At 36.7% G+C, this 25,668-nt stretch overlaps 2 protein-coding genes across 4 annotated transcripts; both read right to left on the bottom strand.

The window, feature by feature from the left end:
* Positions 1-532: 532 nt before the first annotated feature.
* Positions 533-3,496, bottom strand: LOC306884084 (insulin-like growth factor 2). Its single transcript, XM_079439739.1, has 4 exons — positions 3,232-3,496; positions 2,776-2,908; positions 1,841-2,016; positions 533-820 (listed from the first exon to the last, which is right to left on the bottom strand). The coding sequence occupies exons 1-4, from the start codon at positions 3,289-3,291 to the stop codon at positions 584-586; spliced, it is 606 nt and encodes a 201-aa protein (XP_079295865.1). The 5' UTR covers positions 3,292-3,496; the 3' UTR covers positions 533-583.
* Positions 3,497-6,600: 3,104 nt separating this feature from the next.
* Positions 6,601-25,612, bottom strand: LOC306884053 (carnitine O-palmitoyltransferase 1, liver isoform-like). Of its 3 annotated transcripts, none has more exons than XM_079439692.1 (19): positions 25,499-25,612; positions 24,392-24,552; positions 24,149-24,291; positions 23,063-23,234; positions 22,862-22,966; positions 22,270-22,407; positions 21,485-21,562; positions 21,185-21,292; positions 18,127-18,211; positions 15,067-15,262; positions 14,662-14,850; positions 14,410-14,515; positions 13,711-13,827; positions 13,429-13,593; positions 13,196-13,327; positions 11,721-11,873; positions 11,365-11,478; positions 11,179-11,271; positions 6,601-10,421 (listed from the first exon to the last, which is right to left on the bottom strand). In XM_079439692.1, exons 2-19 carry the CDS (start codon positions 24,530-24,532, stop codon positions 10,326-10,328), a joined length of 2,331 nt encoding a protein of 776 aa, XP_079295818.1. In that variant the 5' UTR covers positions 24,533-24,552; positions 25,499-25,612; the 3' UTR covers positions 6,601-10,325. The 3 variants fall into 3 exon arrangements, with proteins under 3 accessions (XP_079295818.1, XP_079295817.1, XP_079295819.1); XM_079439691.1 differs by lacking the exon at positions 25,499-25,612 and adding an exon at positions 25,213-25,360; XM_079439693.1 differs by lacking the exon at positions 25,499-25,612 and adding an exon at positions 24,987-25,074.
* Between the last annotated feature and the right edge of the window lie 56 nt (positions 25,613-25,668).

Genomic DNA, 25,668 nt, shown 5'->3' with positions numbered 1-25,668 from the left:
TCTTTTGAATACAATCTTTTTTGTTTTTTTCCTAAAACGGAAAAACTCTTTAGCAAACTCCTTTTGAGTCCAAGTTAGCACCATAATGTTATCATATTTAGCAGTCCATAAAAATTGTGCGGTTAATATCAGTCCTTGGCTTTGCACAGCCAGCCAACATTTTCCTTACTTTTATTCTGTCTTTATGCCACAGGTATGGCATTTTTAAAGGTGCAGGTAAAGGACTCTAATCTCGATAAATTCATTCCTTAAAATATGACATGTAAAATAGGGTGCCAGCAAGACAGAACCATAAATGCTTTTGCAGATGGCAGACTTTTGACATTTGCATTGTGGCAGCTTCCTCAGCATCAATTCTTGTCATCCCTGTGATATTCATCAAGACTGCATTCATCTCTCTTGTCCAATTACATTCACTTTCAACGTTAACTTCTAGTGTTTCGAAGGCTGATAACACAGTGTGTTCATAATCTGGATTTGAGAAAGACGGTGGGCGAGTGGTATGACTCATGAAAAAAAGTGTCTCTACTGACCAAGACTTGGCTATAATCCCTTGTTTTTTCCCATTTGGGAAAGGTGGCCATCATTTGTCGGACGTGTTGATCTGAATGTGTGGAAGGATGGCAGGGTGTCTGTTGGGAAGGGTCATGAGGGGCCGGTGGAAACTGGCTTCCTCCTCATCTTGGATTTTCTCCACCTGCCTCCTAAACTTTCTGGCAAGCAGGATGGATGGGACCCCTCTCCTTAACCTCTGGCCAGCCTTTCTTTGCCATATTTCATATTTGGAATACTTCACACCAGGAGGCCCTGCTGGGATGTCCTGCAAAACAGAAGAACTTGCTGTAGATTCTGTAATTCATTGACTTTGATGATTTGAAACACCATAGCTCAAACAATAGAGCATCATGCTACCAACAGAAAGGTCATGGGTTGAACTGATGAAATGTGTATCTCAGGGCTGTCCAAACTCCTGCAGAGTTTAGCTCCAACCCCAACTAAACACACCTGAAGCAGTTAATCAAGCTCTTACTAGGCATACTAGAAACTTCTATGCAGGTGTGTTGAGGCAAGTTGGAGCTAAACTCTGCAGGACACTAGCCCTCCAGGACCGAGTTTGGACAGCCCTGCAATGTAAATAGTGTCTGAAAAATGTGTCCATGTAAATTTCAATATGATTATGAACAAAGCCAAAGGGTAGCTTCAAATCGAGCGCGTCACAGACATAGGCTACTCTTACCCCAGTACATTAAACACTTCCCAACTATAGACTGACCAAAGTCAAGACTCTTATTCGTTGAACAGGGAGAGAGAAACAATACCCTCCTCGACTTACAGTGTGAGCGTACTGTTCTCAAGTGGGGCTGACTATTGTGTTCTTATTGGGTTGTTTGTTTTTGTTATTTTCAAATCCAAGCCATGGCCAGCTGGCCAACTGTCTTGCCAACGCTTAACATATTTCCATGCCAAGAGCACATGGCACAAAAATTTGCCAGAATGCGGCATAACACTTGCACTTGTTTTGGTGCTTGGAATAATAACGTCATTGCACATGCTGTCCAACAGAGTTTTATGGTGTTACCATAGGCTTTTGTTTGTGTAACTAATTCCCTCAGTGTTGTTCCTACATCATCTTTAATGCAGCTTTCTGATGATCTCTGTCATTTTCTACATTGCTCAGCGATTCTGAGAGTGGAGACGTGGTTAATATTGATTTTGGTGAGATAAAAACAGACTGCGTGTCTGACTAGCCTGTCTAGTCCGAGTCTGTGTTTGTGGGTTCAGCAAAATCATTGTGCTGGGCTTTCGATGGGGGGAGGGGGAGATAAACAGCTCCATGTACCTTGTGAAGAGCCTGTGTTACTGGGAAGGCCTGCAGCGCGCTGGAGGAAACATCTCGCTCGGACTTCATGGGCTTTGCGCAGTACTGCTGCAGCAGACGCAGCTCGCAGCTCCGAAAGCAGCATTCTTCCACTATTCCTCTCTGAGGACGGCGGCTGTTTGATCTGTTCGGCCTGCCTGGGTGGGGGAAGAGAAGGTAAGCGATCAACTCTGGAGTTTCCCTGGAAAGCAACCAACACTACCAATTCACACCCTATTGTTTATATTTCACCAAATCCCACATGTGGCTGCTGGCATGTTCCTAGGATTTTTGAAATCGGAGACTGCATCAACAGATCCCTTATTTCTTTCCTGTTGTTTGTGACTCCCTTTTTATTTCTGGCACTGAATTGATAAGGACTTTAGAAATGTCACAAAGAATAGCACACAGAAAAACAAATATTGTTCTGTGTTCCCAGGGATGTGTGAATAGCTAGCAAAATGGATTCTTTAACCTTGCCGTTTGCCTACTAAACAGAGATAAAAGATAAAATGATAAAGAACAGCAGGAGAGGTACAAAAGGGGGAAGTCCATCGTCATCTGATAGGAATATAAGGGGAAGACAGAGGGAGAGAGAGAAATCTTTTGCAAACTACTAAATAACTTGCAGACACAAATTCCTTGTTTCCCCAAAATACTGACATTTAACAGCAATTAACAGCACTAATGGCTTTCACTGGGAATACTTGCTAGAAGGCAATAAGAGGCACATTTCCTCTTTACTAAACAGCCTCATTGTGACAGTCATTAGTGCACATCTAACTATACAAAGAGCAATTTGAAAGACAAGACAATATAACAATGCCATACTGTGACTATTTCTACAAGCCAGATAGCTATGCAAATGTTTAGTATTCCTGACAACCATCACACAGCACTGTGAGAGTTACACTTACTGATATAAAACCCATCTTCTCCACACACGAACTGAAGAGTATCCACTAGTTCTCCACCGCAAAGAGTCTCCCCTGTTCTTACGGGGGATGCGACCATGAACAATGACAGAATGAAGAGTATCAGTGAACGCATCTGTGAAATGAAAACACATTTGAGTGAGAGTCAGTTCATAGATCCGTATCGTTTAACAGAGGTTACTGATGTGATTGCGCTGATTTCAATCACGCGAGCAAAGAGCGACTCAAAATGTTCAAAGTAACTGTGGAGACGCTATTATCCTTATCAGTGATTCAATCAAGAAACGGCTACGCTTAAAAACAACGATTTTCACAACTTTTCTCTAAGTTTTATATACCGTCATGAATATTCCTAAACATGCAACTGTAATTACGTAGAAACGATTAAAGTCATAGAAACGATGCAACCTCAGTCATGTCATTGCCACTTTCTCTTACCGTTGTTTGTTTTTTCCCCGTTTTTCGGCACGATGCACAGAATAGATGGTAATCATCCATGCTAGGCGGTTTGTGGAAACGACGTTCACTAGTTGTTGTACTAAAGAGTTGCTTTGTTTAATTTCCAGTCTGTTGCATTTCTTTGAGTGATGCTTGCGGCTGTCTCAAAGTTCAGAGGACAGGCAAGGCATATGTAGTGAGAGGCAATTTATACTAACACCCGCCCCTCGCACCCCCAGCCCACTGTAGCGATGCCCGATTCGTGAACGAACGGTTCTTTTGAGTCGGATCTTTTTTTTAAATGAACTGGTTGAACCGCTGCACAAAACCGACCAGAATCAGTAACCTTACGCTGAATTAGTAAGAAGAACGGTTCCCGAGTCAACAAATCGCCGACTCTTTGAACGAGAACTTGTTTTGTGATATTTTTATATAGCATTTCAACCAAGATATACGTTTTTACAGCTGTTTCTTGATTCTGCTAATTATACTTAGATTATATAAAATGACAAAAACAAAACATTCTTATTAAGAACACATTTAGAATATAAAATGCCGTTATTTGGAACGCTTTACGCGATGACGTAACGATTATATTTTTTAAGCTCTTTCTTTGAAATGAAGTGTCCAAAAGATCCGATTCGCGGAAACGATTTTCCAATTACTGCCAGTCCGCTCACTGTGCATGTGAACTGGGATGCTTTTCTCTTAATCAGCAGTATTCTACAGCAAACATTGGCCACAGCCCAAAAAGAAAAACGGTTCAAACTTAATATTTCGATTTTCCCAAATTGTTGCCACTGTATAAATATGGTCACACACGATTTCTGCTCGTCCGATTCGGTCACAGATGAAAAGTAAGGTCTTATTAACCGTTCTTATACAGATACTTGTGTTGATGCCAACATATTATAAAAGTGCAGTAAAAAAATAGCTCACTAACAGTTACTGGTTTACATTTGAATGCACACTCAGCTGATGGAGTATCTGCTCACCAATGACGAGGCGCATTCTTAGTCAAATAGCCCAGCTTTAAAATACCTTCTGGCAACAGGTCAGCCTAAGGAATGTTAATTGAGGGAACATTCTTCCAGCTTCTCACCATAACAAAGGGGGTTGCAATCGCATTCCAGTGAATGCAGACAGACACCGTGCTGAAATTTCACTCTCACGACAACAGTGTTGACCTTTTGTGCGCGCGCGACATCTCAGGCGAAAACCTAAAAGGATTTTCTTTAAAAAGCAACTCGATCCGTTTTATAAGCCGATTACCACCCAGTAATGGACACAATGAAACAGATACATTATTATGCATAACATTTGTACTTAAAACAAATCCCAGCCTAGAAACAAAGGGTTTGATGTAAATGAATGAACATTCAGCATGTCCTGACATGCCTCAAACTGGACATACATGTAATGGAGCTTTAGCAAAAACACTTTCATCGTCTGCCTGAAACATCAACCAGTGTCATGAAAAAAATAGCTCATTTAACCTTCCTCTACAAGTGGAAATGGCCTGAATTGGACATTAAGAGTACCAATCATTGATATTAGGACAAAAATAAGCATGTTTAAATTGTATTAGGCAATTATACACTAAAAGTTCATAAGATGTTATTTTTATAAATAGACAGGGCTAACACCACTCACTAAACAGCCTGTGAAAATGTATGAGGCAAAGTACACAAAGAAAAATGGTTTATATAAACTACTGTTCAATACAGTGTGTAAATATTGTGGCATTGTATCATGATAAGTACACTACAGCACGCTCTAGTGGTCCAAAGTAATAAAGCCACTGTAAAATGAATTTACATGAGTGAGATTTGAGCTTATTCTGGTTAAAGTGAGGCAGTCACTGAAAACTAAAACTAAAACTTAATTAAATAAATTCTTCAAGAGAAGATCTTTATGTTATGTGTGTACTGTTTGTACAGTTACAGTATGGTAATTTGATACACTGAATTCAGTCACCCATTGGGTTATTTGGGACATGCTGTTTTGAAGTTTGGCACTCTCTGCCATCAAGAAACTGCTCAGGCCTCTATTTGCATTCCTCATGTAACTCGGTCACTCTCTAATCCTTACACCAAACACCTTCTTTCACTCACTAGCTTATTATTAGAACAGCAATGTATACCTGAGCAATAAAACCATTATCCTCCTTTGCTTGGAAGTTCTGTGCTCACTGAAGTACACAAACCAATGCATGTTAATGTTACACCTCCTAAACTTAAAAAAAAATTACATTTCATTACATAATGAGAAAATAAATATTTAAATTTCAATGTGCTCTAAGAAAATACAATTTATTATAGGAAAATACACAATTCAGCAAAATGGCTGCGTGAAGAGGCCACCCATTGTCAATAAAATTCCCTTGTGAGGTTGTCTCTAAATTGTCTCCTATCCTAGAACCATTTTGAAAGAGGACCTGCTGAGAGTCAAAGGTCATATGAGACCTTGGTATAAGAGGACCTTGAGTATGTCTGTTTTCCACACCCTGAAGAAGCCTTTTTAGCCACAACAACGTATTGGTGTGAGGTTGTATGTGATTTCCAGGGCAGTAGTGGGGTGGAAGATGATGACAATTATAGGGGCCCATGGCTGTCAGGGGGTCCACAATTTTAATGGGCTATCCGGGGCCAGCGTGAAAGACAGTCGGGACAGTCAACGGACTGCCAATCGGGTCACTACTGCACCTCGTTATGAAAGTTTATCATTGGTACATGTTTTTAAGTCTTGCCAATTAAAGTTTTCAAGCGCAAGAAGACACAAAACAACTCAATTCAGTACACTGACAACACGCAAGCCCACAATTGAGTTATCTTTTGCGACATCTTGCCCTTGAATGGACAAATACACTTAGCCAATTTGAATATTTTGTCTTAAAGTGACCACTCCTAATTTATTAGCCGCTGTGAGTTCCTTAATCCAAGAAAAAAGAGAGAGAGAAATCACTCACTGTGAATAACTTTAACTTTAGCAGTTATTATTCTATATTTAATTTATACAGCGAAGACTATGAAATGTTATTTTACATTTAATTATTAAATCTCTGTACCTGAACACAGACAAACCTGAAAAATTAAAGCATGGTTTAATTTGTATTATTATTTGCACCAGGGCCCTGCATACCTCAGCTACGGCCCTGGTGATTGTTCTTAAAATAAATAAATAAATACAAATAAATAGTAATATAGTGCCAGTGCCTTGGTCTGACGTGCTTTTGCATACGAGACCTCTTCTTCATAATCAGTACTGCAAGGGGTAATTCTTTTAAGCAGGCAAATTCACTTCCAAGTATTTGACAGTCCCTGGTCACCTATAAGGCATCATTTGATGTGATGTTATTTCTTCTTTTTTAATATTTAAATTTATAGTGATGAAAAACTAGTATCGTTTCATCTGATACAATGATCTGAAATGCCTGAAAAGTACTAGAGCAGACCACAGTTGCTGTGGTTACCTACAGTACTTTTCTAGTTCATAAGAATCAATTTTTCTGCAAAACGTGTACCCGAATAAATTGTAATCTATTATGAGTCAGGCATTTTGGATTTAGTGAATTAATTTAAAACAAATTAAAATTGACAGAACAAAGCAGTGTAATTTCAGACAATTTTAATACAATAGGTGAGAAGAGTAAAGACCTACAAATTTTAATGCATCAGGCTGTATTATCTTTTAAAATTGTCTTAGCAATTCTTTATTATTATTATTTTTTTACAATCTTCACACACACACACACACACACACACACATTTAGGATTACATATTTCAAAATTCATGCCATTCTCTTACACATTCTGATGTTTACCTATTAACAGTTTCATACACTGTACAAGCCAGAAGTAAAGCAACATTAAATTACACAAGTACATAGTGATGGGGAGAAAGCAGCTTAGTCTAAATAAGAAGACTGATAACTTACATGAGCAGACCAAAGTTGTGAAGGTCCTCCAGTATTTTCTGTCTATCATACAGCTGTCCTTTCCTGAAAGTACTTGTAAAAACAGAGTCAAGGGTAAAGCTCGACAAAGATGTGAGGACGTTCTCCATTCAGCTGAATGGAAGAGTGTAAAAGTTAATAAATGTTAATAATGTTTACCCCGAAAATGCAATTTCACGATATCACAGCAACAACCTGGACTGGGTCCCGGGTACCCTAACCTAACAACAATCCTCATAATAGTATATAGCTTTTATGTCTGCAATAACCCCATATGAGAAGGGTGGGTGCATCAAGAATTACTACAGTAGGTGTCCTCCAATGTCTCTATAGCTCCACTTCCAACAATTCAATCTAGAGTCAATCACCAATCTATCACCTGCATCTGTGCCATGGCCCTTGTTTGCACTATGCTTTACTGAAGCAACTAAAACCACAATTCACACCATGGCAGAGTAACATTATATAAATTTGAAGAAAAAGACAATATTTTGTGGTCTTCATTTTAGACAAATAGATGAATAAGCATGTAACTAGTTTTAGTTGTACATTCACATTTTCAAATTGTTTACTTTGACAATGAAGAGGCAACTAAAATGATAGGAACACAATAAAATCAGTTAAAATAAATGTACTTCTTGGCATTAGGAGGCTCACTAATAGATGAACCATCAGACGTTGATGAGGAGTTGTCTGTCGACTTAAAGTAGTTTAATTTCACACACCACCACGGCTGTTCAATAAAGAGGGCATGCTCTTACATTTGTTCATAGAATAATTAGATACCTTTCACCATTTAAAACTTCTTTTGTTTAGCATCACAAGATCTTACATCCCTCTTCTTTTGAAGCAAGGCTTCTTAAAACAAACTCTGAAATTGCAGTGACTTTGCTTTGTTGAAGGCAATGCATATACAGTTGTAAAAAGCAGTGTGGTTTAGAAATGTAGTTTTTGGTATGCATGAAAATAAAGAGGCATCTGTGGTCTTCAAGGTTCTCAAAAGAAAGATTTTGATTAAAAAGTGAAAAAGCTGGAAGATCAGCATTGTTTTTCTTATTTTAAAACTTTTCATTATGCAACACGACACCTGTAAAGAGACGTTTCAGCTATTTGAATCTTTCACGGAAGAAGGCATATAGCCGAAGCGTCTGCTTTGCATGTGCCGTGTTGCATAAAGGAAAAATGTAAAATAAAAAGGAGTGCAGAGCTTCCGGCTTTTTCTCAAAAAAAAAAAGCAAAAATAAGAGCATAATTATCAACAGCTGCTTTACAGTTAAGAAAAATATCTGAAACACTATCCACACATTCCTCTTATTACTGAGAACAATGACATTAAAATGCAACACAGGCTTAGATAAATGCTGGTGCATGTGAAGATATTCATACTAAACCTTTCATGTGGACTAAGATTTAGATTGAAATTGACGTACATTCAAGTGCTCAAAGCAAATCACAGAAATAGGATTAGAAGCAAGGTTACAGTGAAGTATTTGAAAAAGAACTTTTTTAAACAGAATGCATTCTTTATGTCTTAAAAAATGATTGGCGCAATTTCAGAAGTACAGTTTTGTACTGTCAAATACTGTAAAGCTATGCTGTTTTTGCACTTTTACATTGAGTACTTGGCCCCATTTCTTTAACTACTATGTACTAACATTTAAATTTGTCATAATGTACTTGTGTACTGCATGCAAACACATATGTAATTAATTCCTGTATTTACATCTATAATTACACTGTTGACCCTACCCCTTTAATCTACCCATACCACACAACCTGTTTCCCATCTCAATAGCAGCAAAAGCATAAACACTTTAAGTGCATTGTACCTAACAGTTTTTTAGTAGGTTGTAGTTAAAGAAACCTGATATAAAGTGGGAGCGAACAATTAAATGAGTAGTTTTAGTACCCAGCATTCATTATAGAGACACTGTTCCAAAGTTCCGCTAATTTTTTTTGTAAGAGGAATACTTTTTAGAGGAAAGGTAAAGGCTTAACATGTTTTAGGATGATGTCAGACTTCAGGAACACAGTTTAATTTATGTAGCCGATTGCTTTAATAGGTCAATGACTGGACTCTTTTCTATATGAAGAAACACCACAATGATGCATCCAGCTTTCAAAATATCAGTGGAAAATAGGAAATGCAATGAAATAGCAATAAAATTCTAATGTAAAAGTTAATTATGTTTAAGATTTCCCAGAGTCTCTTTTTAGTGAAGCCTCTAGCTTATATTTATGAGAATAATCTTATCAGAAAATTGTCTGTATGAAACTTTCATTAAAAAAAATGTCCACACTATTTTATTACAGGCCAGGCATGAACTGAGAAAAAACTGCTTCCATTATTCACATTATTAATATGCATTATAGTATGTTTAATGCTTCTTCTGAATTTCCAAATAAATGTACATGTACTTTGATTTGTAATCATTTTTTGACAATGATTTCCAAAATTACTACAGTATATAACACTCAAAATGGAACATAAAACACGGAAGGAAATGAAATTAAACCAAATAAAATTAAATGTACAATTAATGTGATAAAGCCTCTGATAAGCATTAACACATCCCACATTAAAACGTGGTGACATTTCAATGCTGAAATCAACACGATATCAACCCATAAAATCAGGTTGGAGAGCAAAATCCTAAATAAATGAGTGTACACGGGAAATTCAGAAACTTGTCATCTGCTTAATCTCATCTTTCTTCATTACTGAATACTAAATTTGATAAACTTGCTTGACTGGTAAGCTCAACACTTCAGCCAAGCGATTATTATGCTCCTTGACATCTTGTCAAGAGAATGTCATCTATTAAAGTATCTATGAATCTGTACATCTCAGTAAAATATACTGAAAGCAGTCTTTGTAATGAAATGCAGTTTTACTTTAGATCACCTGCACTGAACTGTTCAGTTAAGACATATGTTAAGGCACCAGCATATATAACGACAGAATGAGATTCTCACACTCCCTACCTACTTCTCTCCTTCATACGCTGCATCTCACAGACACATGCAAACAAACAAGAGGACACTAGCAAAAAAAAAGAAAACAAGTCAAGCTTCTCTCAACACTGCTCATATATAATTAAGGTGAATTGAGTCATTAAAAGCATAATCCTTTCACCAATCAAATCACTTTAGGCCCTTTTTTTTCGTCAAGCTGAAACAGATTCAGCATATCAAGCATTGCTTGCCTGATATTGTTTCCGAAGCGATGAGAGTCCTGAAGAAAAACAAGATGAAAACAAAATTTAAATATAAATCACCAAGCATTGAAGAACAACACTAGCCATGTATTATTCCAAAAGAATGGAATATCGTATAAAATATTTGAAAATAAAGCACAGCTTCCATCTCGTGTGTTCAAGTAATCAAATCGTCACTTCCTGGGAAACTGGCGCAAAGTATTGATAATAAAAATGGAGTCACTGTCTCTTTTTCCTCAGTAATATTTACATGCGCCTCAGAGTGTGCAAATGAAACAATGCAAATGCTGCCATGCTATCTTGGGTTAAGAGGCAGATGCCAGATGTTAGGGAATGCAGTCGTGTGTAGATCTGGGAGGTAATAATACCAAATCATTTTGATTGCATACTTTGGCTCAGGCATTTCAGAATGACTTAACACTGAAGCGTGCAATGTGATTGGTCCACTGGTTAGTCCAGTTATCCAGTCACATGATCTGAGTCAAAGTCACACATGTTTTTTGTTGGAATTTATTCTGTAAATGTGTTTCCATCAGAATTTATGTGTCTTATCGGTTAAATTATCGACCCCAGTTTAGCACATATGTTTTTTTTTATGTACTTTTTAAAAATGTTATGTGCATTTTGACATTTCCACCTAGTTTTTTTTGAAGTGATAACCCAAAATTCACATTCCATTGGATGAAACATGAAACATATCTACTGTCACTGAGAATGAAAAAGGAACAGCATTTTCTGTATTTTGACTGATTCTCTGGTTGTGTGTGTTCTCACCGTCTCTGGACTGGAATGCTTGGAAGAGATGTGGAAATTTATGAGATTTTCACCTAAAATCATATAGGCCACACCATAACCGTCATCTGAAACCTACCACAGTTAAAAAAAAAAAAAAAGTTAAATTCAATCCTTTCCACAAAGCATTTTAATATTACCAAATCATGAAATCATTGGAAGACTCACCGGTCCAAAGCCTCCTCCAGTGGTTACATACTCTGGGTGATTCGCCAGATCAAACAGCTCCCCCTGCTGAAGAGGAGTCTGACTAGTGGAGAGTTTCCAAGGCTCTGACAGCACCTGAAGAGACAGGAAGTGGGACGTTTTGTATTCACATGAATTTTGTTAAAGAATATATACTAAATTACTCCAAAGCAAGGCAAATGCACACGTCTCATGTCATGCACTCAAAGGCAGAAATGTCCTTTATCATTAATTTGTCATAATAAAAATAATAATAATCAGGACACTGTTAATTCTCATGAGGTATGATTTTTCATAGCATCTTCATTTATATTTTTCATTTAAATGCTAAAACCCACCTCTTGGAGGAATGGTGAGTCCTGTCCAAGGTACTTAGACACTACGTAGAGGCAAAAAAGATGGCGGTCAATGCCCTGACCAGTCATTGCCAGTCTATACATCTGCTGGTGTTTCTCAGCAGCCTGGGTTAGTAAACAAAGCTTCTCTTCTCTCTACAAAACAAGAAAAGAAGATTCATTTTCAATAATGGAAGCAGTAGCTACAGCCAGTATTGGAGAAAGTTACTTTTAAAAGTAATGCTTTAGTAATACATAAAAAAGTAACTTATTGTGTTACTTACTCTTTATAGAATGTAATACATTACGTTACTTTTGCATTTCTTTTTGTCACCTAAGCTAAGCTTGCTTATTTGATTTTAATAACAAAAGAAAACTAAGTTATATTTTTGGCAACTGCAAAGGCCCTTTCACACCAAACGTGAAATGAAGGAAGTGCCTCTGCACCTCACTCCTAATTTCTCTCAACACGGGGACAGGAGAGGTGGCAGTGAATAAATGGGAAAACAGAGTAACTTGCATTACTTATTTGAAAAAGGAACTCAGATCTTTTCTTGTAAATTTAAAAGTAATGCACTGCTTTACTAGTTACATAAATCACCGTATCATTATGAATGAATGAATCATTAGTAAATGTTTGTAAACATTCACAAATGATGAATAGTTTCCAGTATAGATTGGGTACTGCAAAAACATAGAAAAATAGCTAATAAGTGATTTCTTAAGATGTGAAAATAGAAGTTTACACACCAAACAAAGACTCATATATGTGACCCTGGACCACAAAACCAGTCTTAAGTCGCTGGAGCAACAAAAATACATTAAATGGGTCAACATTATCCATTTTTCTTGTATGCCAAAAATCATTAGGATATTAAATAAAGATCATGTTCCATGAAGATATTTAGTAAATTTCCTACTGTAAATATATCAAAACTTGATTTTTGATCAGTAATATGCATAGATAAGAACTTCATTTAGACAACTTTAAAGACGATTTTCTCAGTATTTTGATTTTTTGCACCCTCAGATTCCAGATTTTCAAATATTTGTATCTCGGCCAAATATTGTCCGATCCTAACAAACCATACATCAACGGAAAGCTTTTTTTATTCGGCTTTCGGATGATGTAGAAATCTCAAATTCGAAAAATTGACACTTAAGATTTGGTTTTGTGGTCCAGGTTCACATATGTAGTTTTAATAACATTTGTTAGCATTCAAAAGTACATTAACAAATAAACTTTTAATCATTGTATAATTTCTGTTAAAATCATGTGTAGATTTTTAAAAAGTGCACGAGTGTATTTTAGAGCATTATATAATGTGTATTAATGATTTATTAATGACTAGTCAAAGAAAATACGGTCTTGGGTTTGGAATCCCAGTCCAGTCTTTTCTAGTCTCAAGTACTACAACACTGGTACATATTGATTCACCCGCCCCTGTGGGTTTTAAGTGTTGTTTTTGGTATGGTACCGTTTTGTTGCTGATCATGGCACGGACGAAAGCACAGGATTCCATGGTGCAGGAGCGCACAGTTTCAGTACGACCTTCTCTGAATAAACGTGTCATGGATGCCTCATAAGTCAAGCAGAACTTTCCTTTGTCCTGTACAATGAAAAAACATCGACATGATTTCACCTTTTCAAGTGAACGATAAGCAGGCATGTTTTGCTACATTTCAGATGTTCAGTGATAAGAAAGTTCACCCTATAATGGGCCAGCTGCAGTGCAAACTGAATGAAGGCATCAGGACTGATCTTGCACTTCTTGATCAGGCCTTTCCCAAAGTCACTGAAGGGGATAATGTGCGAGTCCACGTCATCAGCCAAAACCACGGCCACAGACAGAGAGTTGGCAATCATAGTTTGGCACTGCGATGAAATACAAAACACAACAGAGAGATCTAAATTCCTTTCATATCCATTCCAGCAAGATGAGAAAAATGGAGCTATTATCAGCATTTTTACTACTAAATGTATCACACTGACCTCCGGTGGGATATTCAACTGGAGTCTCTGAGGTCCAGGAAGATTAGGGTGAGGTTCTCCTTTACAGTGGCCATCTGCTGCGTAGCCCAGCTTAACAGGGTCCATCGAGAGCACTTGCTTTGTGAAAAATGCCATCAAAATTTACATTAGCAGCTGATTAACATTTTACGCACGATACAAATGAACTAAAAGAGAAGTACAACTGATGTAAACAACGGAAGTTTGGGGTTGGTAACTTTTTTTTTAGTTTTTTTTGGGGGGGGGGGGGGGGGGGGGTGTCTCTTATGCTCACCTGCTTTTATCTAATCAATTACAGTAAAAGTAATATTTTTAAATATTAGTACAATTTTAATGAACTGTTTTCTATTTCATTATACATTTTAAAATGTAATTTAGTCATGTATTGGCAAAGCTGCATTTTTATCAATCAGCCATTACTCCAATCCTCAGTGTCACATGATCCTTCAGAAATTATTCTAATATGGTGATTTGTAACTTTATTAACTTATTATAAATGAAATGAAAACAGTTTTTCTTTTCAGGACAGTTTGATGAATGGAAAGTTTAAAAGAACATTTATTTAATGTAATCAATATAACCAATTGAATTGATTCATAAATAATAAAGTGCTTTTTAAAAAAAGAAATAGATCTTACTGACCCCAAACTTCTGAATGGTAGTATATGTGTGCATGTGTACCTCCCAGAGGTGGCCAACAATAGGAGCATCGGCCCAGCTATGTTCTGCATTAAGGCCTACGGTTCCATTCTTGAAGACAATTAAGTTTATGGACTTGTCAAACCACCTAAGGGAAAATGACCATTAAAAATGTACATGTTGTATAAAAGCTACTCTGAGGTACAGTACTACTCTGGTACCTAGAGACTCACAAAAACCCTTTCAAATGGGCATGGAAGGAGGTGGTCGCTTAGCCTATGGTTTCTTCCTCACCTGTCATAACACTTCCCATGGAGCAGCGATTTAGCGTAACGATCCAGGCTCTCCACTGGATTTGCTGGATCATAGCGCTGCTCTGTGTCATCCAGTGTAACAAAGAAAGCGGCTTTCTCTACAGCATCCAGAGACTTCTTGTTCTTGCCGTGTCTGAGGTAGGCATTACGGGCACAGGCCCAAGTCACTCTGAAAAAAAATTACATACAGACGAGCTTTTACTACATCTAAAATAGCTTTGACTGTTCAGTAAAAAATGGTGACAAATAATAGTTAAGGAGAAAGAAAAAATAACGTAAATTCAGACTGACATCCCACTGAAACTTTACAGTGGTTACAAGAGATCAGACAAATGAATGACAGGAAAACGGTAGCGACTCCTGCTGCCGGGTGTGTTGTGAATACCTGTCCCCTGCGGTGAGGGCGGCGAGGGTTTCCTCTCCAGGCTGCGGCTCTGAGGTGTCAGCCAGAATCCTCTCCATCTGCTGCTCTATCTCCCGTGGCAACAGTAACCGCCCATCATAAAACATCCATACTTTAAAGTAACGGCCTCGGTGATACACCACAATATGCCTGCTGTCCGACATGTGCTGAACTGTGTCTACAGTCAGATGGACGAAGGAAAGAAAGAAAGAAAGAAAGAAAGAAAGAAAGAAAGAAAGAAAGAAAGAAAGAAAGAAAGAAAGAAAGAAAGAAAGAAAGAAAGAAAAAGAAAGAACAAGTCACATGCAAGCAACTATATAGAATGCTACATTTTTACATTAAGGTATTAAAAGATTAAGGTATTAAATGTTTTGCAGGTAGGTGGTGAGTCAAACATTTATAACATTCTAATGAATAATAATAAACAAAAATACACACACACACCCTTTCAAATGTTTGGGGTCATTAAATGCATTAAACTGAAAATTAATTTGAACATGACAGTAAAGACATTTATAATTATACAAAATATTTATATTTCAAATAAATGCTGTTCTTTTGAACTTTCTAATTAAAAAAATCCTGAAAAAAGGAAAGTATCACACTTTCCACAAAAATATAAGGTAGCACAACTGTTTTTAATATTGGTAATAAGGTAATACTAATATGAATAATAAAGTTTCTTGAGCAAATCAGCATATTTAAATGATTTCTGAAGAAACATGTGACATGAAGATTGGACCAATGGCTACTAAAAATTCAGCTGTCGTCACAGGAATAAATTACATTTTAAAAATATTAACCATTAACATAGAACACAATATTTCTGTTTTACTATATTTTTACTGAAATAAATGCTACCTGGGTGATGATAAGAGACTTCTTTCAAAAGCATAAAACAAACATGTCCCTAACGTTTGAACAGTATCAAAGACTATAGAAATACAAAGATGCTTCACTCCTATACTTATGAATGGGAGAAACTGCAAAGCGCAATATGGCGGGATAGTCCCACCTTCTAAATGAAAGAGCCAATCGTTGATTGGTAAAGTCATTGTGTCACTGCAGCGGCCGTTAGAAGCTCCGGTTCCCACAGAAAGCAGAGGCTGGACTAGCCGAAGCGCATGTGCAGTCATAAGCGCGTTGGAGCTACGCATGCACATTGGCTGGTCTAGACTGAAAAATAAGCTTTTTAAATGCTATTTGAGCATAAGAAACAACATTTCAGATTGTGTTGCTGATTTGAAATATGTAATTTAATCTCAAGTTCAGCAAGCAGTTTTTTGAGATTTCAGGATTCCCCCTTTCATTTAGATAGGACTTGGTCTTGTTTGAGCTGCCTGGAGGCGTTGCAAATATGGCCGCTGAGTAAACAGGCTTTCCTTGAAAGGGACTTTGACAGTATATAAAAGATTTATACATGTAAAAAATAAAACAAATGGGGTGCAACAGATCAAGGGAGGAACTAAGGTGAAAGTTTACATTTAGCAGACGCATTTATCCAAAGCGACTTACATTGAATTCAAGTTACAGTTTTTACATTTTATGCTTTCCCTGGGAATCGAACCCATGACCTTGGCGTTGCTTGTGCCATGCTCTACTATTTGAACTACAGGACAGCCGTGCAGTTAAAGCTGAAGTGTGAAATTTCTGCATTATTAGATTCAAAATTTGAAAATGGATTTCCAGAACATGTCTTACACTCTCAGCTAAACAGACAGTCCTACTATTTACACTTTTTCCACCCTGAGAAATCCACCTACAAATGACTTGTACGATCTACTAGGGGTGTAACGGTTCAAATTACTCACGATTCGGATTGTATCGCGGTTTTGGTTTCGGTATGTGCTGAAAAAAAAACCTATAATTGTCAAATAAAAATATGGTAAATAAAAACAAATGATCTAACTACAAGCAACAGCAAAAATAAATACAATAGAGCAAATATACAAAAAATAAACAGTGCTTTTCAGTTTTTTTTAGGTAGGTTTAACATTAGTTTTTAGGTACAAAAATTGAATAAAGTAATCAAATATAAAATAACATTGCATATTTGACTTTATAAATTAAAGATTAGTCTTTATTAAAGATACAAAAGCTATTCAATTAAGAGAAGTGAGTGATCTCCTTGTTTTTGTTGTTTGATTAAAATTAAAAAAAGTGTTGTCACTTTAAGACAATGCATGGATCCAGTACACTGATAATGCATGTTTAACTGACTATGTCTGAGGATACAGGTTTGTCCACTTTTATTCGTCGCTGTTGTTGTAATGTATTGAGAAGCAAGAATGCATATACATTGACTGAAACATATTAGCTAAACTCTGTCTGTTTTACATGTTATTTATAACAAACCATATTACAGATGCGTTGTCAGATTTAAGTTGAACCGCAGTGCAAGTGCGTGCCGAACCGTGGGTGGAGAACAATACGGTTTGATGTTCTACCGAGAACTGTTACACTGCTAATAACTACTGAACTGTCTCTCTCTGCTCATTAAACTGGAACAGGAGAAAGTCATTTAAAATAAAAAATTATACACATCACCTCTAAGAATGGTCTTCTATCCAAAGCCACAGTGCAGGAATGGGGGTGTATATTAGATCAAGACCTGCATCTCAGTACAATAAATGGAGTGTAGCTAACATGAAATAAACATGCGAGTGTTGTAAAACTCATGCATGAAGCTGAATGCAGATCTGTGACATGAAAGGAATCAGTTATCAAATTTCTCAGGGAGTGTTTTGTGACATACAATTCCTTAAAATAAAGGGGGGCTTTGTTTTCATCAACTAAAAATGTAGTATGGCATATTACACTTTTAACCTAATATATTACGCAACAACAATATACTTCCAAAAAAGCTAATCCATGCCTTTGGAGCATTTCCATCAGCAATCATAAGCTTGTTAACATAACCTTGTTATCATTCCCAGTTGCAGATTGAATTGTATGCAAAGGAAAGTGGAATTTGAAATAACATAACTTGAATTTGGCGCAAAGACGAATTTTCTGCGCAAAAACTGTGTCAGTGTTCAGTACCTGTTTCTATGCCTGGGATGCGACTGGTGTTGAACATGCGCTCAAATTGGGATGAGCACATAGGGATGGTGTTTTGAAGCATAAGCTGCGAAGCAGAGAGGAAGAGGTCACATAAAAGATGGAGGGAGGAACTGGTGATAAAAAACGTTAACGGTTGAGGAAAGGGTCACAAATCACTACTTGACACTCTAAAGAACTAGCCCATCATTAGGAAATAAGACGAGTGACTGGGGTCCTAGTGAGAAAAATTGTGTTATGTAAAATAAATGGAAGGAAATGGAATGAACAGAGAGGAATTTTAAGCAGCACAGCCCTGTGTCCCCAGCTGGTCACTGCAAAGTCGTTACATTACTGTGAATAAGAACAAACTGTCAATGGAACTGCCAATGAACAGAATACAACAACATGTCTATTATACAGGGTTCCCACTCTAAGTCAAATGTCAAATTCCCTGACTTTCACTGACTAAAAAGCTGAATTTCCATGACCTATAATGAATGGAAAAACAGGCCGCTGTTGTGCTGAGCCTTTTTTTTTGTTGTTGTTGCTTTTTTACCATTAAATGCTCTTTGATATTTTTTACACTTTTTTTTTTAAACTCAGTCTTTGAAGAGGTCATTTTGTAGCCAAAGCTACAGTGGCCGAGAGAGCTCAACGCGCTGCAACTTCAGAAAACACATGCAAATAGAAAAAGCACCAGCAAATCAAGAAAACATCTTCATCAGTTTGACAGCAGGTGGTGCAAATGCTCACAACACAAACAAATAAAGAAACACTGCAAATGCTCACAATACAACCAAATAAATTTTATATGCAGTGCGTTTCTTTGTTTGGTTGTGTTGTGAGCATTTGCAGCGTGTGTGTTGTCAAATTGACGAAAGTTGTTTTCTTAATTTGCAGGTGTTTTTTTTCTATTTGCAGTGCGTTTCTTTCTTTTATTTTTTGGTTGTGTTGTGAGCATTTGCAGCGTGTGCGTTGTAAAATTGAGGAAGTTGTTTTCTTAATTTGCAGGTGTTTTTTCTATTTGCAATGCGTTGAGATCTCTCGGTCACCGTACAAAGCTCCCAAAAATTTTAATTTTCTGGCATATTTGCCTTTGTTAACCGGTACAGCCTGGTGGCCTGGTGACTGCATTTGACATAGTGATAGCCAGTTGATGAGCGGGAAGGGAATAAGATGGCGCTGAAAAAATAGCCTAGGGCTCAATGTTAAGGATTTTTTCAGTGGTTAAAATTATTACTTGCCCTGTTAATATTTTCACTAGCCTTGCCACAAAAAAAATAAATGAATAAAATAAAATAGTTGCTGTTATTAACTTTGATTTTTGTATTCTAATAAATAAACTTATGACACCAATATTTTAGATACCAATTTTTTTTTACAAATCTCGATTTCAATGTTAATACCACAGCAAAAAATAAAAAAAATAAAAAAAATTATATATATATATATATATATATATATATATATATATATATATATATATATATATATATATATATATATATATATATATATACATATAAGTTCAGTATCTAATATAAAGTTCAAACATCATTAAAGATAAATAAGAACAAATGAAAACTATATTTTAAATATATAGCACAAAGATAGAAATTAAATTTTGCTTAAGTTTTTATGTTTGTAGGTGTTCAGGTACAGACATTGAATAATTACTTATAAAATAACATTTGCACATTCTTCACTCTGTGTTGCAACTTGATTTTGCATTGCCATTTGACATTAGTGGCAAGGCAACCACTGCATTTTAATCATGAATCAATGCAAAAAAAAAAAAAATGCAATGTTTTTAATTTATTTTAGACTGCATAATTTCAAAATCTGAAGAAACAGAATGGTGTGACTTTAGCTTTGTGAAATTATGCTACGTGAAACAGAAACACCAGACGGGCTGAATGAGACACAATTTCACTCTTTGACAGCAGGTGGCGCTTATGGAACAGTGATAAAGCATTTCCTTGGTTACCACTATAAACACAGCAGTGCTGCGCGCATTAACACTCATTTAAATGCATTATACAGAGGCAAGATGAAAAGACAAAGCCGTGTAAACTTTTCTGAAAACAACCAGTTCCCCTCAGAAACACATTCAAATAAAATTCAATGTTTAGGATTCCTATATTTCGCACATTTTGAATCTTGTTCTGCCTGATATGGTATTTTCTCCTCTTTGCGTTCGTCTTCAGCATCTCTGGCCTCTGTTAATGGCCGTTTACAGACTAATTAAATATAGATTAATCATTGTTAAAGCTACAAAGTTACTTGCCAAGACGGGCATTTTTATACTTTTGTATATATTTGTCCATTCAGGTGCAAGAAAGATGCTGTGAGAAACTCTATTCAGGACTCGCGCGTGTCCGAGACGCTGCTGTCTGTACATGCTGTTTACACAGGTCACAGCGCGCAAGTACTGAATGGAGTTGACGAACAAAAATCCCTGATATTCCATGACTTGGACAAAAAATATATAAAATTCCCTGACTTTCAATGTCTGGAATAGACCTTTTAAAATTCCATGATATTCCAGAAATTCCATGACCCGTGGGAACCCTGATTATACACTGCTAATCAAAATTAACTGATGACACATGACCAGTAGGCAGAAATTGGTCTATGGTGCACAGACTGGCTATTCTTACCCGTCTCCTGGCCTGGGATGCGGCATGTATTAAATAGCCGCTCCCACTGGGCAGAACAGAATGGAATGCTGTTTATTAGTGCAAAAAGCTGCACCATTTTGACCATATGATCAGGAGGCATGAAATATAGAAACATTCACAGAAATAAATAAAGAGATCAATCTCTTTAGTAACAGGCCTGAGGTTAGTCAGGGCAAATCATTTTTTTGTAATAGATGGCAGTTATTACAAATTATGTTATTATAAACTCTTTTTTAACTCTTCTTTGTTATGAGACGAAATGGTAAAGAGACTCACAAATCTACCGGTTTACTTACAAAAACAAGCTGATTAAAACAAATGATTGAACTATTTATTTTATAGCAAAGATGCAGTAGAAATATGGTAGCTTGTCTAACCGGCTTGATTTCAGCCCGGTCCAGCTTCCTCCTGTAAAGCATGATAGCATGAATGATGTTGCCGGCTCTTGCTGCTTGCAGATGTGTAGGAAAGGCGTAAAGAAAGTCCTGTTCAGAGGAAAAAGTTTTCAGAAACCAAGAACGCATGTATAATCTAATTGAGACAAAAAAAAAAAAGTCAAACTCTGCATACTGCTACAAAGTATGCAGCTAAAATTATCTAGCAGACTAGAATATGTCTAGGTAGTATACTGCACCTTGTGGCTGCACATGCATATGAAGCTGGCAATAACTATTTACCATTACATAATAATTGCTGTTAACCATGATTGGCCCACGACCTCTCAAGTAGATATATTCTTCCCACCAGTCACTGACCTGAAACACACAGTGACGCAAACTCAGAGGTGAAAAGGATAAAACAGTCACAGACTCACTCCTGTTAAACAGTACATTTCCAGGATCCCATCATGTGCAGGGTTCCCTGGACTGAAGTTGAAAACCACTGTTTACAGTGTCCTTGTTACATGTTACATGTACTTACTATAGTAATAACAGCAAATTAAGCATAATTACATGCAACTAACCCAAGACCAAACCCTATTTCTAACCCTAACCCTATTATTTTTTTATAATATATATTATACAATAATTTTTTCAGGATTCTTTAAATACAGAAAGTTCGAAATAACAGCATTTATTTGAAAAATATATATTTGTAACAATGAAAATGTCTTTACTGTTACTTTTAATCAATTTAATGCATCTCTGCTAAAAAAAAAAAAAAAAAAAATATTGACCTCAAGCTTTTGAACGGTAGAGTGGATAAAATAAGATTGCCACTTTAAAGATGGAAAATGTATTATATATTAAATTATATATTATAATATAGTTATTTGGAATAAAAAAAAAATTATATTTCATAAATATTTGTAATATTTATCAAGCTTTGCCAAAAGGCAACTAGTTTGCATCCTTTTGATGCATAAAGAAGAAAATACACACACATAATGTAAGAACTTAAACTCCTGCTGCAGTTCCTCATTGAAAGGTCGTTGATATGTTGAGAAATGTGTTTTACTTACATAATTGGTGGCCCACCAAGACTTCAGTTTGAGGTACCACTGAAGTTTTGGTCCAAAGTTCCTCTCAAAATCAAGTGCAAGGCTCTGCATTCTTTGGTGTTCCTCGTCGCTCAGGAGCGGTTGAACTGACTCAAGGTACTACAGGTCCAACATTTCAAAAAAGAAAAAAGAAAGCACAGCTAAAATTCACATCTAAAAAGCAAAATCTCACTGCCAGGGCAGTCAAAAAATTTGCATTAACTTAAATCCAAGCATATTCATAATGAATGCCAGCAACTGATCATGATGCTTTATTAGGTCAAATCAAAACTAAGCTAGTTGTTTTTCTAGTACCGTTCTGAACAGCGTGCATGTTTTAGTAAGTTAACTCACTTCATCCACGCTGTGCAACCTACCTCCAAAATCAGATGATAATCACCTGAGCAAGTTAACTCTGAAAACAAGTGACCAAAATTCACATTGAAAAACTAAATGGAGTGCAGCGGTTCCTGGCTTACCAATCTGACATTTATATAACTGAATAAAACATCTCAAATAAAAACAATATTAAACTGAAGTTTTGATCCGGTTGTTGTAAAGATGAATAACTTACTCTTCTCATGGTGTCCTTCACAGATGGCACAGGTAAATGAGGGAGAGAGTTCTGGAAGCTGTGTAGCATTGGTGTTTGCATGCCAGAAAAAATCTTCACTAGAATCTGCAATGTCAGAGAACAAACAGAAGCGTTCAAAACAACCAAGAATGGATTAGGGAGTATTAACTGTTCCAGAAAACAGTTATCACAAATACACACCAGCCACAGTCGAATTTGCCAGGTAATTTTGCCATGGGGAGCAAACATCCAGCCGTGCCAGGACAGCAAGCCCTTCAGGACAATCCTCATGCTGAATATGATGGCAATCCAAAGACCCGTGCCCACCATGACACCCCCAACTAACATCTGCTTTTGTGTAGACATGTACCTACTGCAAAAAGAGAAGCATAAAGGCCTGGAATACACTACATGAACAGGATAAAACACTAGGCATCATAAACTTGCCGACTTTGTAATTGATTCCAGAGAAAAACTGTGCATCATACTTTAAATGAGTGAATCACACACTACCAGACCTGCAACTCGTCCAAACACTACTTACTTGTTCTAAAATATTAAACGTGTTTGATGTACCTCAACTGGATGGAATCGTACACTGCTTCCGAATATGCCTACTTCCTATATGATAGGAATATATAATAATAATAATAATAATAATTCCTATATAATAATACAACAGTATGTGAAAAGAGTAGTATGTCTGAAATTCTGAGACTGAAAAAAATAAATAAAAAAGGTAACTGTGACGTTTTTGCAACTGCAAGTTTACATCTCACAATTCAGACTTTTTTCCGGATTTCTTTTGCATGTTAAAAAGTCAGAACTGTGAGATGTAAACTTGCATTTCTCTGAAATAAAGTCTGAATTGCCATTCTGTCTTTTTCTCAGAATTTCAAATTAAGATCTCACAATTAACTTTCTTTCTCACAACTGAGAGTTTATATCTTGCAATTCTGACATAACTCACAATGATGTAAGCTCACAAATCTGAGAAAAAGGTCTGAAAGTTTTTTTTTTTTTTTATCATAGTATTCAGTAGGTGAAAGGTACCAGGATGACTGCTGATATACCGATGTACATGCAATTTTTTTTTTGTGAAATCTGTTTGACTCCAACTACCCAAAATCTGCAGATTGGCTCTGACTCAAACTGTGGCAAAAATCTGTACAAATGTAGTATAGTGTACAGATAACCTCTGATACACACTAATGTAATTTAAAACATCATTCCTCATCACTTTATTGCATTATGAAATACAATTTAGCACAAATAAACCAGACATACCTGACTGGGACATGTCTGCCAAGTTTGACGAGAAGGCCCAAAGAAGGGTCCACTTTTAAATAATGAGCTCTTCCCAAGTACCCTGCCAACACCAGCACGAACCCTGGTGCACTCCCTGGGTAAACACCATTCAAAATCCCATTCTGTGGGCAAAATCAAAAATCCTATTAATTCTACAATTTATCTTGAAAAAGTAGGTAACACTTCCACTTCTTACTTCTGTAAGAAACCTAATCCTAGTACCTTAAAGCGAATGAATTTCTTCTTCCAGGAGTGAAGTCCGGAGAGGTAGACCTGCCGAAGGGCCTCGTGACTGAGCTGAAGGTCAATGCCATCAGGGCTGACAGTGAACTGAAAGGCCACGGCCTGATGAGCTTCTGCCATACTGGATCACGCTAACAATTCTGTGAAAGAACAACATTCTTCAATACAAGACACAAGAGGTGACTAGATTAAAGTAATTAAGTAATACAAATTACTGTAACATGCTGTTATCTTGCCGTTTACAAAAATCCTTATTATATATTCTATGACCTGCTTTGTTTAGCTGTTAATAAATTACCATCCAATGACTAACCAATACTTAATTACTTGCCTTCATATTTGACAAGCAAGCACATTACTCTTAAGTTTCTGAATTATAGTGAAGTCATTAATATTTCTATACAGAACATGGCTGAAGACTTCACATCATTGGCTGACCCATTCATGTTAATTTTGTAATCACACCGGCTTATTACATATTAAGAAGACTATTTCGATCTTAGAGAGCTTTTAAAAACAACTAACTATATCAGGAAACTGGCAGATGTAATTGCACAAAGCGATGCATACACACCCGAAGATGTGGCCGTCTTTTCCTCTATCAAACACAACTAAGTCACGTGATTTAATACATTAAGTGTAACGTTAAATGACTCGCCACCACCTTTGAATCTGGCTCTGCTGAATACAAATCCGATCTGAAGTTATCTAACTTACATGTGGGTGTTTACTCAGTGAGCTAACCCGGTGAACTGTTATTTATCTCTGTCAAACTGCCATATCCCCCAGACTTAACTTACCGTCTTTTGATTATGTATTCTCCCAGCCAGACCTATGAACTTGATCAAATTAACTGTACAGTCGGATATGCATTCGATGATATAGCACGATGAATCCAGTTCAGGACAGCAATGTTTATCTTGCTAGATCCCCCGCCCCCTTCCCTTCTTTAACAACAGAGCGCTAGACAAAATAGCCCGCCCACTCTCCAATAACCACATGGCTAAAACCCTGCACTTACAAAACAGTATAACATGAAACTGCGTGCAAGCCGGTTTATTTAAACGTAAAATTAATATCACATACCTTGGATTTTATTATTAAAGATTAGGGTTTGACCTTCATCATCCAAAAAGATCTGTTCTGTTGAGAAATGCCGGAAGTAACCAAATCGGAGCGCATAAAAGGATCGCGTGCTTCACCGCGTGCCCAACACGGAAGTGAAGGCAGAGTGGACCTTCTGCCTGCGGTATAAT

The sequence above is a fragment of the Barbus barbus genome (assembly GCF_936440315.1).
Source record: "Barbus barbus genome assembly, chromosome: 2".
NCBI classification, from domain to species: domain Eukaryota; kingdom Metazoa; phylum Chordata; class Actinopteri; order Cypriniformes; family Cyprinidae; genus Barbus; species Barbus barbus.
The sequence above is the reverse complement of the archived record's forward strand: the minus strand, read 5'-3'. Positions and strand labels throughout refer to the sequence as shown.

Coding starts and splice junctions, on each gene's coding strand:
- LOC306884053 (XM_079439692.1), bottom strand. CDS start 24,532: ATGGCAGAAGCTCATCAGGCCGTGGCCTTTCAGTTCACTGTCAGCCCT. Junction 23,235..24,148: donor GGCAGACATGTCCCAGTCAG/GTATGTCTGGTT, acceptor CTCTTTTTGCAG/TAGGTACATGTCTACACAAA. Junction 13,328..13,428: donor TGCAGCTGGCCCATTATAGG/GTGAACTTTCTT, acceptor TTCATTGTACAG/GACAAAGGAAAGTTCTGCTT.
- LOC306884084 (XM_079439739.1), bottom strand. CDS start 3,291: ATGGATGATTACCATCTATTCTGTGCATCGTGCCGAAAAACGGGGAAA. Junction 2,909..3,231: donor CGGGGAAAAAACAAACAACG/GTAAGAGAAAGT, acceptor TTCATTTCACAG/ATGCGTTCACTGATACTCTT. Junction 821..1,840: donor TAACACAGGCTCTTCACAAG/GTACATGGAGCT, acceptor TCTGTTTTGCAG/GACATCCCAGCAGGGCCTCC.